This window comes from Spodoptera frugiperda, chromosome 15 (genome assembly GCF_023101765.2).
Source record: "Spodoptera frugiperda isolate SF20-4 chromosome 15, AGI-APGP_CSIRO_Sfru_2.0, whole genome shotgun sequence".
NCBI classification, from domain to species: Eukaryota; Metazoa; Arthropoda; class Insecta; order Lepidoptera; family Noctuidae; genus Spodoptera; species Spodoptera frugiperda.
The window spans coordinates 4,423,892-4,440,934 of record NC_064226.1 but is presented as its reverse complement, the minus strand read 5'-3'; the positions used below and the strand labels follow the sequence as shown (position 1 = coordinate 4,440,934).

The 17,043-nt window shown below is 34.4% G+C and overlaps 1 protein-coding gene across 1 annotated transcript; it reads right to left on the bottom strand.

Annotated features, from left to right (window-relative positions):
• Nucleotides 1-255: 255 nt before the first annotated feature.
• LOC118274319 (uncharacterized) lies at nucleotides 256-13,674 on the bottom strand. The gene is made up of 2 exons (XM_035591783.2): nucleotides 13,472-13,674; nucleotides 256-788 (listed from the first exon to the last, which is right to left on the bottom strand). Exons 1-2 carry the CDS (start codon nucleotides 13,518-13,520, stop codon nucleotides 475-477), a joined length of 363 nt encoding a protein of 120 aa, XP_035447676.1. The 5' UTR covers nucleotides 13,521-13,674; the 3' UTR covers nucleotides 256-474.
• Between the last annotated feature and the right edge of the window lie 3,369 nt (nucleotides 13,675-17,043).

Genomic DNA, 17,043 nt, shown 5'->3' with positions numbered 1-17,043 from the left:
TATAACTAATCTTTGGCCATGATAGTAGACGTGACAAACGTTCATAGGTATTCATAAAATAAGTACTAAGTATCCATGCTTGGCCACAGTTCCAAAGCTCTACGAAGAAACGATTGGAAGGAGGGTTGGGAGATTTGCCCTGCAATGAGACGACCATGGCTATAATAATGATTCTTAAAATACCACCTAACAGGTTTCCATTATAATCATCAAACATCAATTATCGTGTCAGGGTGACTACAATAAAACAAGCACTAATAGAAATAAATTATTTACTTCAATAAGAATCGAGAGTTAACTAAATACAAGATGGCGAACAGCTACGATTACACATTGAGTTAAATAAATAACTTCAAATAAATAAAGCTAATGGCAAGCTTTCAGAGAACTGAGTATTCGAAATTTGTTGTTTTTTTTTTATTTTAATTAATTAAAATTAATAACTTAAATATAAAGACTTAAGTACGTTTCTATCTATCTACGTTCGATCGGTTTGGGGATTTCGGAGTCGGTTTTCTTTTTCTTTTCTAGAATTTTCTTTTCATATGGACGGTGGTCGACTATGTCGTCGGCTGGGGCTGGGACCTCGTCTGGTTGGGGCTGGTCTGCCTGCTCTGGGGCCTCAGGAGAAGCCTCCACTTGCTTGCCCACGCTCCTTCCCGAAGGCAGTTCATGGAAGGCCTCTGCTAGGTCCAGGTTGATTTCTTCAAGAGGGGTGTCGCCGGGCCTGATGTAAACTGGCACGTAGCCTGGCATGGGTGGCAGGACCTGCCATTTGGGACGAGCTTCTGGAAAGATAGAGAAGGCATTATTAGTATGATATGACTAGCTGTATCTATGTATATGTCACCGGAAAATAACAAGATCCGTAACGAAAATGTGGACGCCGTTTAGAATCCTACGAAAGTTTATAAGCTTCCTAGTAAATTGATAAACTTACGGATCTTGTTATTTTCCGGTGACATAAATATCCAGTAGTGGACGGGCACGCGTTTGTGATGACGTGAATAGCATCACGTGTAAAGGCCAAATGGACAATTGGGTGCAAACTATTCATAGTTGCAGTTACATCTAGTTGTGGCCAGTAAATTGGCCAGTAGTTGGAATGTGATCCCCTTATCGTTTGGTACACCGTAGTCCGTAATAACCTACTTCCTGAGGCTTGTGACCTCAAGGCCAACGCAGTTTGATAGCAGACGATTTTTTATCGTTGGCAATTTTCAAAAGTAGGACATTCAATGCAGTAGAATGAGGAGTTATTTTTTTTAATGTCTTAAAGTTAGCGGTTCTATTTTAGCTTAGTAAGAAATATATCGTTAGTGTAATAGCCGCAAGCGCGACAGTCAAGCATCGCTGCATGTAATTTCAGATTCAATTAAGCAAAACATGTAACAAGCCACCAAGTTATGGTAAAGTACCTACTTATGAAAAAAGTCTTCTAACATTCTTATAGTCACATCACATTACAACATTACAAAATACCTAACACAAATTCGTACATTACCTATGTATTTTAACTTTCAATAGGTAGGTACCTCTTTAGCATAGATTTTAAAGAATATTTTTACAAGGTAAGCACATTGACCTCTAGTTGACTGTGATAAATATAATTAGCAAAAAATCTTGCAAATAGGTAGGTAGGTACATACTTATACTAACTTTACATACTTCTTATCGTAATGTATTTATTATGTGTTTATATTAGAAACAATATTGTGCTGCAAATAGGTGTGTTATACCTACCATTTTCCATGATACATAAAGCGTGCTAAGCATATAAAATATTCAATTTACCTATCACATAAGTACCTAAATACGTAAGTGTACAGTATAAGTAGGTACCTATATCAACAAAACAAATCATTGTTTTTATAATACATGCCATTACCAATGCCATTAAATGAATGATCATCGCTTGTTTATTAATTTTAGTGGTGTTTAGCGTCCGACTATGATGGATGACTTATTTTTTAAATTAATTAGCAGTTCGTAGCGATTTACGGTTGGCGCGGTGTAGCTGGGCAAACGAATGCAATTCTTTTGTGTGAATCAAATTGTTGTTTCGGGTCTGGATGTCATGTGTATGTGGACTTATATGTTTGTAAACGCACCGACCACAACGACAGGTGAAATTCCCAGTGCGTTAAAAAAATAAATGATAGATAGATACCTATCACGATATTCTGCAGGACAATATAATATAGAGAAATCTATGTGAGATAACTTGACGGCAAATTCAATTGCAAGTCACCAAGCCAATTTCTCTAAGCTATCAACTAAGTAAGCGGGAGATGGCTCGACGCACCGAGCACCGCTGCACCGCTGCACCGCTGCACCGCACACGACATGATCACATGCATCCGTGCATCGTAAATTTGCTAATACCTAGAGATAATGGCTAGGCCGGGGCTTGTTTAGGTCACTTTCCTTGTTGCGCCGGTCGTTCAACCTGACTATTAAACGCAGATAAAACGAGATTCCGATACAGACAGTCGACGCTAAGCTTTGTTGAGAGATCAAGCTGTAAGTAGGTTCACGGTATTAAGATGATAGAGAGTTTGATTCTAATTTTGGTTTGTATTTTAATAGGCTAACTTATTGATTAAGAAGCATTGAATTGATCGACCGAGCTATAGTCGTGTATTCAGTTATTTGCATGATAAGTAGACAGACACACCGGTAACTTGTTTTTAATAGGTACAGATTAATAATTCTGCATACGCATATAGTTGGCGGGATATTTTTTTTTTATGATATAAGCCCGTAAACGAGCTGACGGATATTCTAATGGTAAGCTAACGTCGCCGCTCATGGATACCCGAAACACCAGAAGCGTTACAAGTGCTTTCCCTGCCTTCGGGGTTAGGAATTTAAGGGCTGTTCGGGGATTACTAAAGAGATTGTATTGGAGAAGGCAATCGAATTAGGTAATTGGGCCTCCGGTAACCTTACATACACAACGCAAGCTATATTTAACTAGATAAAGTTTATATCTTGCTTAGTACCTTCCTAACTAAGTACATTCTAAGTTTAACCGGAAAATGTCACTAAGAATCACCTTCCTAAGTAAGGAGGTCACCGATAGTCACGATTCGGTCACTTGGCCGATTGACGTAGACAGTATATACAAATGACACTCCTAGAGCTGAGAGAGGAGACTACTGGGTCACGTTCCTTTAATCTGGGAGTCTATTAGACAATTGATGCAATTTGGTGCAGTATTTTTGGCATAGCGCGAATCGTGATCACAGAGGGAGACACAAAGTCACTAACGAATGCGTGAGTTGTTTGATATCTTTTTAGAGTAGATATCTCTTCAGTTTTTACCATAGAAATGTGGATATTACCAATTATGATTGTGTAGCTGCTAGTTTTAATTTCCCATAATATTTTTCGCGAAGTTACGGTAGTTAAAAACGTTAACCTTCTGAGAGATCGGCATGCAGGACCAAATGCATTTTGGTTCCTTTCCTTGCAGACAGAATTTGCAATATTGGGAATAGTATTATGTTCCTATTAGGAAAAAAGCCTAATAAAAAAATTAAGATTAAAAAAGGAAGTGTTCATTTATGCCTTATATTGTACCTATCTACCTAAGTACTTATAGGCCAGTCACTTTGAAAGCATCGAAAAATTTTATAAAGATGTACCTATCAATTGATTTGTGTAGTTTGCAATTAAAGTCGATATTGTTGCTCTATGTGTGGTATATAATCATGTAAGTAGCTATAGTGTATTGGAATGAATTGAGAACTGTGGTCAAGGAGAGGTCGAGGTTTATTCCTATTTGTTCAAATTCAATGCTCACTGTCCAAGCTTTGGCTTCATTATTAAAGTGATTGTGTTCTTCTCCGGTTATTGTATTATTTGCCAACCAGTTTTGAACCATCGTGATCTTATAATAAGCAATAATATAAGCACCTAAGTCACTGTACAATAAGTACCTATCTAAGTTTTGCTTGTCTGTGTGCGCGGATAAGCAAAATCTGCTTTACAGTTATTGTAGCATTTACTAACTTTTTTTTAAGGGAGGAGAATCATCCAATTGCTTCTCCCGCCTTGGGTGAGGCGAGAGGGAATGTCTGAGTCTTACTGACAAAAAACCACCCTGTTCCTACTCCTGCTTTCCGAGCCCCGATAAACCCCCTAGGTAGTCCGCAGCTCAGCATTTACAGTCTGACTCTATTAAGGATTCTTTCTAAACTTACTAAATGTCTAGGCACAGTGTACGAAGTGACTTTTTTAAATCTATCTAATCTTCTATACAAAAAGCTTTGTTCCATAAGTACACTTATTAATTCATTACATGTGTAGCATGCATTTAAATAAAAAATAGCTTTATACCAATTTATTTTTACCTTTATCTAAGCAAAGCTAATTTATAATATCGGTAGGTAAGTAGCATAGCTATAAAAAATGTATTATGAATTTATGACTTCAAATATTGTGTGGTTTTCGCTGAGCACTTAAGTGTTAAGTATTTGTGAGCACAACGGTGCATGCTGGAACGGAGTCAAGTACGTGTTGCGGTCGACACGAGTTGGACATGAAATGGAGACTATGTAAATACATTTTATAAACAAAATAATAAGTTTTGTTGTCGGTAAATACTGTACTTTAAGTCGGTACTTTAAGTTGACGAAAGTTTTCATTGGTCTGTCCAATAAAAATGTCTAGCAATAGGTTCGCCAATTTGCTATAGAATTACCTAATACGTGGTACTAATTGTAACGCAAGAGTATAAAGTTGACGAAAGTAGGCTTACGATTATTAAGAACAGTTCATCAAAAGATTTTTAGCAATAGGCTCGCCAATTTGTCAATAGTAGAATTAATATGTGAAATGTGATAATAACAGTTTTGAATAGCTAATGCTTTTCACTTTCTAGGTAATAGGTATGTTTAAAAGTTAAGGCGTATTTTTTTAATTAATACATGTCTCTCAAACTTTTATTGTTTACATTTTAATCAATGGAAGTAAAATTCTGATAAAGACTACCATACAAAAGCATCAATATTTATAAAAACTAAAGCTGCAAGTATACGCTTCCTCGTTGCATTTGTTCCACTGAGCTTCTTAAAACGATGGCTAACGACTCACAAACAACCGGCGGAGTTTAACCGTTAAAATTAAAATACCTTCATGATTACCTATAAAATGTTCTAACAACTACCTGTTTGTTTGTGATGATGTGAATGCGAAGCCGCAAGACACATCGACACCGACTTTCTAACGGTCTCCGCCCGGTCCGTCCATCTCAAGGCTGACTTTTTGCTTGTCAAAATACTAACTGTACCTCCATCATTTTGTCCAGTACATCTCTTTTAAAACTCCACATTTTGATCTCAAATTCAATGCAGGTAAGATTCAGAATTCAATGCGAATGGTTGAGGCAAGTGAAGACGTGAAGGTGTGTTGTACCTGCCTAATGCTTTTTAATTTCAACTACTTACTTGCCCTAGATTTGGTTTGAAAATAGGCTCCAGTAGACACCGCTTCATCTTAATGTTTTATTTTACTTTCTCGATGCTTTGAAGTTTGCTATTTGGATATTTATACTCCATACTGATAGGACACTAAATACAACAACAATTTGGAAACCGATTTCAGAATTGGAAAGCTTATTTTTCAGGAACATAGGCAACATTTCATTTATCCTTTTTCATTTTTCGCGGGCAGAGTTACAAGAATAAAGCTAGTCGAAAGTCGTAGTTAAAACGTTTATAATACAACTTACAGTGTTGAACGTTTCAGTGTTAGTTGTTATTGTTTAAAACGCCAAATAAATAAAAAGTTATCGAGTGACCGAAAAACAACTAACACCTACGCAGTGCCTTGATTTCTTGAACTTAGATATAATCGCAGACGGAGAAACAGACATACAGCGGTCACACAAGATCATTTATTATAACCAATTGCGCATAAAGTATATTTTTTCTTTAGAGATAGGATAAGTAAGTAAATAATAATGCAAAATAATATGTTTGTTATATCTCAAAAAACATTATCGAGCAAATTAATATGACCAAAAAGACTTTGGAATGAAATGGATTTTTGAATTTTTTTACACATTCACATTAACATTTGCTGACCAAAGGCGGAGAAGGTTTGAGCATTAATTACCATGCTTGCTCAATGCGGGTTGGCAATTTCAAACTTATAATTAGAAATTATAAGCCCAGGTTTCCTCACGATGTATTCCTTCACCGTTTGTTAGGGCATGTGCATCCCGCACCCTCCTAGTTGTAATTCTATTTATTTCTGTCAAAAATCTAAATAGATTTTTAGGTATATCCCGAGAGCTTAGTATTGCCTTCGCTTTACTTTAAGCTGGTACTAGCAATCACAAAACTACGTGCAAATAATAATAATAACAACGTAATTTAATTGTGATAGGTATTAATAATCGTGAGTTATTAAATGGTTCCTCTTGTTCACACTCGTAATCCATAAAGTCACGCGAGACGATGTTTTGTTATTAAAAACTAAATGGACCAATTTGTTATGAACTAAGAATAATAAATCCTCGATATTTTACATGTTTTCACATTTAGTCATATTATGGTAATTGATCGCAATTGTTGCAATTTATGAGAGAGAGCATGCATAGCACATTGTTATGTTCTAAACATTCGTTTAAAATTGGTAGATACATATTATTATGAGTACGTGACACGAACATTTCGCGTTTCAGCAGTGACTTTCTTTTACATAGTGCAGTCTTTTAGAAAGTTATGTAAGTTAGACGTAAGTTGTGTCAAGTTTATGGTGGATCTATTTTATTATCCTGAAATAACTTTTTAGAGGGCAAAAGTCTCTCTCTTGTCTTATGCGGAATCATTAAGTTAACATATCGGTTATGTAATAACGTATTATGAATTATTAAGTAAAAATCACGGTTTACGTACATTAGTGGAGAAAAGCTCTCCTAGTTTCGAGTCACAGAGGGACTCTTCATTATGAGCAGTGTGCAGACGCGGCGACGTCGCGCAGCCTATAGATATGAATTATCGACCTTTTTAGCGCTATTTTGTTTGAAATTCATCTTGGAAAAAAATTGCAAATTAGGCAAAGCATACTTTCTTGTTTTATGTCTTAATCAAACCATGCCAGTGGCCAGTGGCTATAAAACTACAATTTACAGTTAAGACGCATACGTGAAATTCTAATAAATAAAGATAGTAGGAGTGAAATGCAACTCGTTTAGCTACATGTTCATGAAAGTGGGTCACTAAAGAGTCAATTATCGAGTTTCTTATCTGTATAAGTCTAAACAACTTTGAATAAATGGCGACGATTCATACTACGTTTAATTAATCAATGTGCGTCTTACTGATCGAGTGATTGCGTGCGCGCTTGTTCTTTTTTGCTGCTTTCCTACATCATCATATCAATCATATTATATATATATGCTTTTGAGTATAGGTACAATTTGGAGTGCTTGCCAAATTTCACATAAACCAAATGGTTTTTTGACTGTTTGAGTGTCAAATCAAATTATTTATTCGTGATTCACAGGTTACATAAAGGTCTTAAGTAAAATGTGCTCTTGCCGTGATCCGCCACATAGGGCATACAAATTAGATACTGTCAATCATTATGACTGCATAACAAATATACTTTCAGTTCCAAATGAAAATATCTCAAATATATTAAAATGCTAAAGACATTGCTAAAATATTCCACATTTTAAAATTGTAAAACGCATAAATTTCGCACTCTATAAATTGTATTCTTACACATAGAATCTTAATAATCTTACAGTTTGTACCAAAGTAACTTTAAAACTCACTTTACACATTATTGCAATTCTTTCCCACATTTCACCAGTACTAATCTTAACAGCTACAAATGTTCAATGAACTTAGAATACACAAGACACTACAGAAATAGATAGGCGCAATAAAATCCATTTACAAGAGCTTTTTAATCGCAAACGGTCGTAATATGAGAGTCATTGTCCTGCCCAGTGGTGTGTAACCCACCTCGACTGGACCTGAATCGTGTTTGTTTTTGCATTATTATAAAATTCCTACCACAACCTTTTTGTTGTCTTAAATTATTGTTTTGCCCACTGTCCATTGCTTGTGTTGTTTGGGTAAAGAAGTGTTAAAGCTTTTCTATCGAGTGTTGTATATTGATGTGAGAATTTTACGATTTTAATTCATTTTAATTGTTGTTTTTGGTTTTTTGTAAAAGTTGTTTAAATCGAATTTGATTTGTTATTTTTATTTGAAACTAGCTTTTGCCCGCGACTTCGTTCGCGTGGAATAGTGACTTCCGGCAAATTTTTGGTTTTAACCACATAGTTCCCAATCTCGCGGAATCTCTTCAAAAATGAGACGTAGAAGATGGAACTCTTCAAAAATGAACATAATGAGCTCTGCGTTTGAATTTAATAGATGTATACTCACTTAGGGCATTGAAAAAATGTTGGTTAACCTATAATTGGCGACTGTATAAGACCAAAACTGATATGTATTTATTACTGTACTTAATATTATGTATACAGAAGCTGTTGGTAAACCTTTATTAATAAATAAATAAAAAAATTGTTTAAAAACGGACTTAAACTAAAGAAATATTATAATCTTTCCGAACTTAAGATGAAAACTAACTTAAAACTAAAGAAAGCTACGAATTACGAATTTATAACATTTAAAAAAGAAATTATATTACAACCTATCCTCTATGCTATAATAACCAAGCTTAAACTAAATAATTTAAAAGAAACGACTTAAATCTAATCTATCTAATTAATTATTAAATTAGACTTACAATTTTATTAAAAAACTAACTACAGTAACTACTAATAATCGATATCAAACTAAACCTACGTTAAATAATTTAACCAGAAAACCAGAAAAACCCAACAAATAAACTTATTAATTGACAAATACAACGAAACCAATTTATTTAGAATATACGAAACAGCAGGACCACTACAGACAAATAATCATACGACTGATAATACACTTTTTCTACGATAGTACCGAAGCGCTCGGCCGATACCCAACCAAATGAATGTAACGAAACCATAGCGCGATCTATTTCTATTTTTATTTTTTGATTTTTGAAATAAAACTATCTTATGTCCTTTCTAAGGTTCTAAACTGTATCTGTACCAAATTTCAACCAAATCCGTCAAATAGTGGCGGAGATTAATGGTATAAGCATAGAATAGTGTTCGACGTGATTCTTTAATTTGACATAACTTTTTTATTTATGAACCGATTGACATGAAACAAACACTAAATGTAAATTTAAGCATCCCACAATATATTCGTGAAAACCGCATCCAACTCGGATCAGCCGTTTCTGAGATTAGCGCGCACAGACGAACAGACAAACAGACAAACAGACAAACAGACAAACAGACAAACAGACAAACAGACAAACAGACAAACAGACAAACAGACAAACAGACAAACAGACATAAAAAAAGTTAATTACATTTTTGGGTTCGACATCGACATAACAATAACCCCTGCTATTTTTTTTATTTTTATTTTCAATGTACAGACAGCACTTTTCTACGATTTTATTATATGTATAGATGTAATTTGACGGTTCCAATTAAAAACAGCTAAATTAATTTATCTAGTATATATGAATGAAATTCTTTATATACCGATACCTAATCATTTACCGTTTTGATGAGATAATTAAGTTTGTTTTATGAATTTTATATTTAAACATAAAGTTCAGTGCACTTATTAGCTTGACTATAAACGTATGACGCAATTTATAAACAGGTATCATCACACAAAAATCTAAGAAAAACGAACATGTACTGACATTTCGATAATAGGGACACCTTTTTTTGTATCGTCACGCCTTTAATCCCCGAAGGGGTAGGCAGAGGTGCACATTATGACACGAAATGCCACTGTACAATGTACACCCACTTTTCACAATTTATGTCGTAAGTCCCATGTAATAGGGGGTGAGCCTATTGCCATATACCGGCCACATTTCGAGACTCCGTGCTACTACTGAGAAATTTTCGAAAGGGACACCTTTAAGGGGTATATTATGGCTAAAGTGACATCATTTGAGGTCATGGTCATTGAGAGATACTTTTGCACTAGTATATCCATGGTCCTGATCTTTTTATACCTCGACCTTTCCCGGAACTTATGGCCCTAACCTGCCGATGATATCATTTTCAAGAGTTTCGATTTTAATAAAAACTTTGCGTGCAAAAAGTAACTTTTTGCGGTCTGATGACTAACAGTGATGGGTAATGAGATAAGAATGTAATCACGAGAAGTTTTAGCAAATTGGTACTTTGAGATTGTTTGTAAGGTATTTTAATAATGAATACCATATTTGGTTGTTATTTCTTGAAGAAGAAATTGAATATTTTTGCGTGTTTTTATAATACAAGAAGCAAAAATGTTTAAGAGTTATGCATTCGGAAAAGTATTATAACGAAATACTTTTTTCCAATTTTGTCTCGAATCGCGACCAGTGGGCGAATCCCTTATAAGTAAGAGTACAGTTACTGCAATTGAACTATTGAACGCTCCGTACTGGTTCAAAGGGTTCTATAAAACAATAACATTTTATAGTAATTCTTTAGTGGTCATCACAGATTTTATAGTTGTTATTAGTGCTGATTACAGAATCCAGTTACATTTATAGATTTAGACTATAAATCAGTGAATAATTAAGGAAAAATCATACGCAAATTAATTTAAAATATATATAAAATCTATCAGGAATTAATTGGCTGAATCACGTTTCTGTGGATATTTTACATAAGTGTACCTATCTATTTCTTGTTTATTATTCATCGCGGTTTTACTCACGCAATTCAAGCTTTTTTCTCCAAAGAGTCATCATGTGATCCTAATCTTCGAAAAGAAATCAGATTTTTGAGTTTAGCAAAGACATTTCCCGATTAATATTTGTCTGTAGACACATAACACTATCTACATATATATTTTAATAACTGAGTAGGTACCTATAAGACCATCTGAAGACACATAACACTATCTATATAATTTAAGGGTGCATAAATGAGTAGGTGCCTATAAGACCATTAACGCAGATGTGAAAAGCCAGTTAGTTCTTCGTCCGGTCAGGTAGCAACAGCATTCCTGCCCATACCTGCTATCAAGTCTTTTTGATTACATCCTCTTTACTCGTTTTATTAACTTGTTACTTCGGAACAGTAATTTAACCGACTAGTAACTTACTGTTAATGTTAGCTTTTATTACCCGTTGCCTTAGTAGCATTTTAACAGTTAGTTTTTTTTTAAATGAATTTTCCTTTATGTTTGTTAAAAAAAGTAGCGTGAGACGTTCTAAATTAACTAAAAACAACGTTAATATAAGTATTGGAGAAAAGCTCTAAGTAAGCTGAGGCTACGTGACGTCGCCGCGTCTGCGCACGCTGCTCATGATGAAGAGTCCCTCTGTGACTCGAAACTAGTAGAGCTTTTCTCAATATATTTACGTGAGTAGGTAGATTGATTTGTATTTAGTTAATTAATTTTTTCATTTTTATTATTACTTTGTCGTATTATTTATTAGTCTAGTTTAGTTTAAAAATAAGTATAAGTTTTTATTAAACATTAAAACGCTTCAAAAAACTAAAAACCAAATTAACTACCTATGTATATCTATGTGTTATTCTTTAAACTTCCTTGATACGATTTCCCTTTGAATATTTTTTTGAATATTAATTACCCAATCAACCTACTGTTTTGTTTAACTACGAAGAGCTACTATACAATCGTTTACCGGTACATTAATTTAAATGAACTTAAAGTTAACAAACAAGGTGCTGTTTTTTTTTTATTTAAACGTGAGTTACGCGTTAAGTTTTTTTTTTCGGTAACCGTGGATTAATTAATCAGTGGATTCAATTAGATAATTCAATTGCACTGGAAGTATAGTAGTATATATGTTTACGATATAATTGGTTAAAGGTGAACATTACGGTACCGGTAGTTTGAGAATAATTAAAACTAGTTACTATTGCTGTTTCAAACGCTGCTCGGCTCCTATTGATTGTAGCGTGATGTTTATAGCCTATATTTAATAGCCTCTTTTTATCTTTATTTATTTACAGGACTTTTATCTGAAGACATGCCAGTCCTATTGATACAAATCGACAAAAACCCTGTAAGAAAGTTACAATTTAATGTAATATTAACTTAAAATCTTGATAAATAACAACAGAATTAAAACTAAACTATCTAGAAGAAATTTAACAAAATATTAGGTTATCAACTAATTTCTAAATATATAATAGCTTTTGACAGCCTTCTTAGATAAATTGACTATCCAACATAAAAATAATTATTCAATTTAAACCAGTACTTTCTGAGATTAGCATGTGCAAACAAAAAAATCTCATCAGCTTTTATATATTAGTATGTAGATTAATATTTAAATATTATAAATGAGTTTATAACATATAAATTCAGTACCTTTCTTTATTCTATGAAATAAATATAGAATTACGTACATGTGCCTCTAATTTTACAGTACATGGTAATTTCACCAGCTTTAGTGTCGTATTACCTATGTCTCATTGTTATAGGAAACTTGTATGTTTTTCTATTTATTTATTGAATATTGCAACGTATGTCTAAGGTAATAGAAACGTTTCTTATTGTTTAGGTAGCTATTTAGTGTTTTTTAGTGAGTATGAGCCTATATACTTAGTAAGGTGTGTTAAATACTTAATTGGCGAAAGTTTAATTCAGTCTAGATAAAACCTATATTGTATACGTTCCTTTGACTATTAACAAGTGATATATCGTGAATGCGAAAGTTGTGTGTATTTTTGTAACTCAATCACGTTAAAACGACTGAAAGGATCGAGATGAAATTTGGAACAGGTGTAGATTATAGTCTAAAATAACACATAAGCTTCTTTTTAGTATTTCATAAAAAAACATGATGAAAACTGGAATGCCCTATAGCAGCCTGATAAAGTACCTATAGAAGTATCACATGAATTATCTAAAAACGTGTTAAAATATTCAATTCTGTTTCGTTTTTTCGCTATAGCTAATTAAAAAAAAAACAAACGATATAGGGTCACGATTGCGGAAAAGGATCATCTCGCCACGATTTGATCCACACCTAACATCGACGTGACTTGATTATGAGCAACTCTGTTAATTCTCTATAATTAGTGTAGTGATCTTTTTGTTCTACCACTTGTTTTATTTGAACCAAAGTTTTTTTTCAATATGATTCACAAGTTTATTGTTCATTAAACCGAAGAACAAAAAGCAACATGTATAACGATTTAAATTGAATTTTTATGATCCAATACTCTCTGCGACTAGATTATATCGCGACGATTTTATAGCCTATTAAAATAAAATAGGTTTCATTGTTATGCAGTGAAAAGAGCTCTATAAGTCTAAATTGATACGATAATTTGATGTCAATCACTTTAACGATCCATTTTATATATTTTTTTTATAAAAATATTGATACTTACCAATTACAACACAGTACACCACACAAAGAACAATCAAAGATTTGTACATTTTTGTTAAGTTTTTTTATACAACAATAAATTCAAAATTCGCGGTAAATGTCGTGTGAGCACAGACGACGGGTTGCGCGTGCGACTGCTAGCCGGCAAGTGATGCGCGCGCGCTCACATAACCGGATTAAAAGGACTAGGACTTGCACACACCGCCGACAGCATGTAGTGCAAAACTTGCACTATTTCAAACACTAGATAAGCGTACGAACCTGTACGAATGCACCATTGTTCATGAGAAAGTTTAGGTTCGGTTACTTTCTCGTGTAGTTCGAAAACGGAGTTTCATGTTTCCTTAGTACTTTCTTAATGAGATAAACTATAAATAAGCCTCTTTCTACATAAAATATTGAAACTAAAGATACAACAAGGATCAGTCCCTCATTTCTACAGATATTCAAGCCATTTCTTACAAAAATCAGAACATTAGTTACGTATTATACATAGATGCACTACGACAATGGCAATTAAAGAATTTGCCGCGACTAATCTATCGCCTACGAGTAGATAGCTGACAGGTCGGTGACCCCAAAGCTTGACCGGCGATAGATTAGAACATCTCTATAATGAATCTGTCAGATTGAGTGCAATTAGAGTACCTATGAGTTAATACTCATACTAGCTGTAGCTAATGCTGACATTTATAACGTGAAAATTGCTAGGTGAATATTATTATGCTTCTGTATAAGTAACAATTTAAATATATAGACGGTTAATACAATATCATACCTTTTATATTCTAAAGTAATAGGCAGAGATGTTAAAGAATAGGCCACGATTAATGGTAAAAGTGGCTAGGACCCTTTTTTTGAGAGGTGATAATAATCTAATTAATTCTTGTGTGAGACGAGAGGTAGCCTCTAGCCTTCGTCAGACTCTTACTGACTAAAAACCACCCCGTTACTTCTCCTACTTTGAGCCGGAGCCCTGGTAACCTGTTATGTTGTTCGCAGCTCCGGATCGGTCATCAGAAATGTATGTATGTTAAACGTTTAAAATGTATCTGTTAAAGTTGGGCAAAATCATCCAATGACTTCTCCCGCCTTGGGGGAGGCACGAGGAACTCTGGACTCCGTAGCAGTCCGCAGCTGCATGGGGCACATTTTTACTGAAATACCGTCCGTCATACACATTATTAAGAGTCAGTGGAAACTATCGTTTTCTTTTTCTTCTCCTCTAATAACATCTTCTGATTTGTTTCGTTGCGGGATCTAAGACAGTCATTCATTTCCCTGGGAGGACTTCAATGTTCGGTGTTTTCATGTTTGTATCTACTGTAGATCCTGGCTTACAGGAGTTGCAGCGGTATGGGAGGATGTGGCGGGCTTGTCCCATTAAAAAAAATATGAAGAGTCATCCAACTTTTGATAATAATTATGTACACTGCACTATCTACCTTTTACGTCCAGTATGTTCTTAGAAGGGACATTTTAATCACTTATTATAGTTGCATGTTTTATCTTGTATAACCTTACGATTCCGGGAATTTTTACATATACGCCCCTCACGTGAAATGACTTATTGGCTTCTTCGAAATAATTAATTTATCATCTACTTATCGTGTTTGGTTATTTTTGTACAAATATTTTATTAGTCAGTTTTCCCGTTTTATAATATGCAATTTTTATATAGACACAACTGGTAAACGGTGAAGGAACACATCATGGGGTTTAATATAGTTATATATTAGTAGGTGTATAAGTTAGTAGCAGTGGCTACTTATAGGCTGTCCATGTGTACCTAGTCGTGCAATTTTATTTTCATATGATATTCTATCATCAGGCCTGAAAACTTATTTAAAAGCGTACAAGATTGAGCTTACAACAAATCACTGCCGCTCGGGAGATTAGATGGAGCACCTATCACTTAACGCCGGCCGACGGTACCGTAATAAGGTACAAACTCAAAAACAAAAGAAGTTTTGCCAAATTTAACAAGATGACTTATAACAAATCACTGTACCGTTCGTATTGAAAATAATATGTAGTACAAAAAAGCGGAAAGGAATTTAGCGATAAGGGATTTAATAAAATAAATATTGAGCGTAACAGCATCACGTTCAATATATAGTCACTTATAGCTGCGAATATAATAACAATAATATTATTGAAACAACGCTTGCGTTGTGTTTCGTTGTGTAAGTGAGGTTACCGGAGGCCCAATCACCCCCCTTCCCAATTTTCCCAATCCCCGATTCCAGCACAATCCTTAAATTCCTAATCCCCAAAAGGTTGATAAAGCACTTGTAACGATAACGTCCATGGGCGATTGCTTAGCATCAGGGTCTGGTCTCGTTTTCCGGCTTATATCATAATATATAAATATATATACATTATACATATACATATATGTTACATCTTTTCAGTTATTCTAAACTTTAATAAGAAAACATCCAATGTTGCACTGTTTGACTTGGTGATTGAATCTCTTGACCCTCTATTCGACTAATGTCTATGTAATTTGCCATAGCAAAGCCATACCAAATGCATGATATTCAGTAAACATAACAAAAATAGTGAAGTACTACGCAACAACTTTCTGCGTAATATTTTTCGCAGACGATGTTATTAATAGCGAGCCATAATTGTAAGGTTATCTCGAGCCACCGCGGGGTCGGTGTTTGGATTGTTGACAAAGAAACTCAATACTATGTGGGTGGCCTGAAAACAGGGCTTTATTGTTTCAGAAATACAAATTACTACCATATTTTGCATGAAAAGATAGTAGTTCCTTTCAATCGGATAACAGTCTACATCAGTTTCGAAAATATTTTCTTATATTCTTAATTCTTTTTGCATTAATAGGTCTTCAATATTGATAAGTTTCGTATAAACAAATGCCAAACGGAAACCAGAGGTCACGGCTTGAAATCTCGAATAAAATGAGTCATTTTGTTTTTGTGTAACATGCCACTTGCAAGTATTAACTTGCATTCAAATTATTGAGAGAGTAAAAAATTTGTACTATTTTGTTCAACTCTGCCGCAGGTTGGATGCGGTCCAACCTGTAGAAACTTTAAGCGTCATCGTACCACCCAATATTCAATATCCAACCATAGTTTATTACTCTGCGCTTTAAGCACTTAGATAAAAATCTTTCTCATAGTAACATTTCTAGTTGGTGCAAATATGTATATGTAAGTACGATTCAATAAACCTTTAGGGCCTGTGCAGGCGAGGGATTTTTGTTCAACTGCTTGGCTCAAATACCGTACTCAGAGTCATTTCATGGTTACTTAACCCACTCCTTAGCAATTGTTTTCGGAACTAAATCTTTACTTAGGAATAGTTTAAGTACTCATTAAATGTCTCTGTAAGTTACCTTACCTATGGAAGTTGGTTTTTTCGTGAATTAAGCGATTTAGCGTCACTCGAAGGTTTTGGTAGCTCACAAGTGCTGCTTTGGTTTTGCGAGTGTCGGCGCTGATTGCTTACCACGAGGTGATCAGTCTGCACGTTTTTATTAATTGTAATAATCCTGTACCTCAGTTTCAACAGATTTTTATCCTTAGACTGCACGGTTGG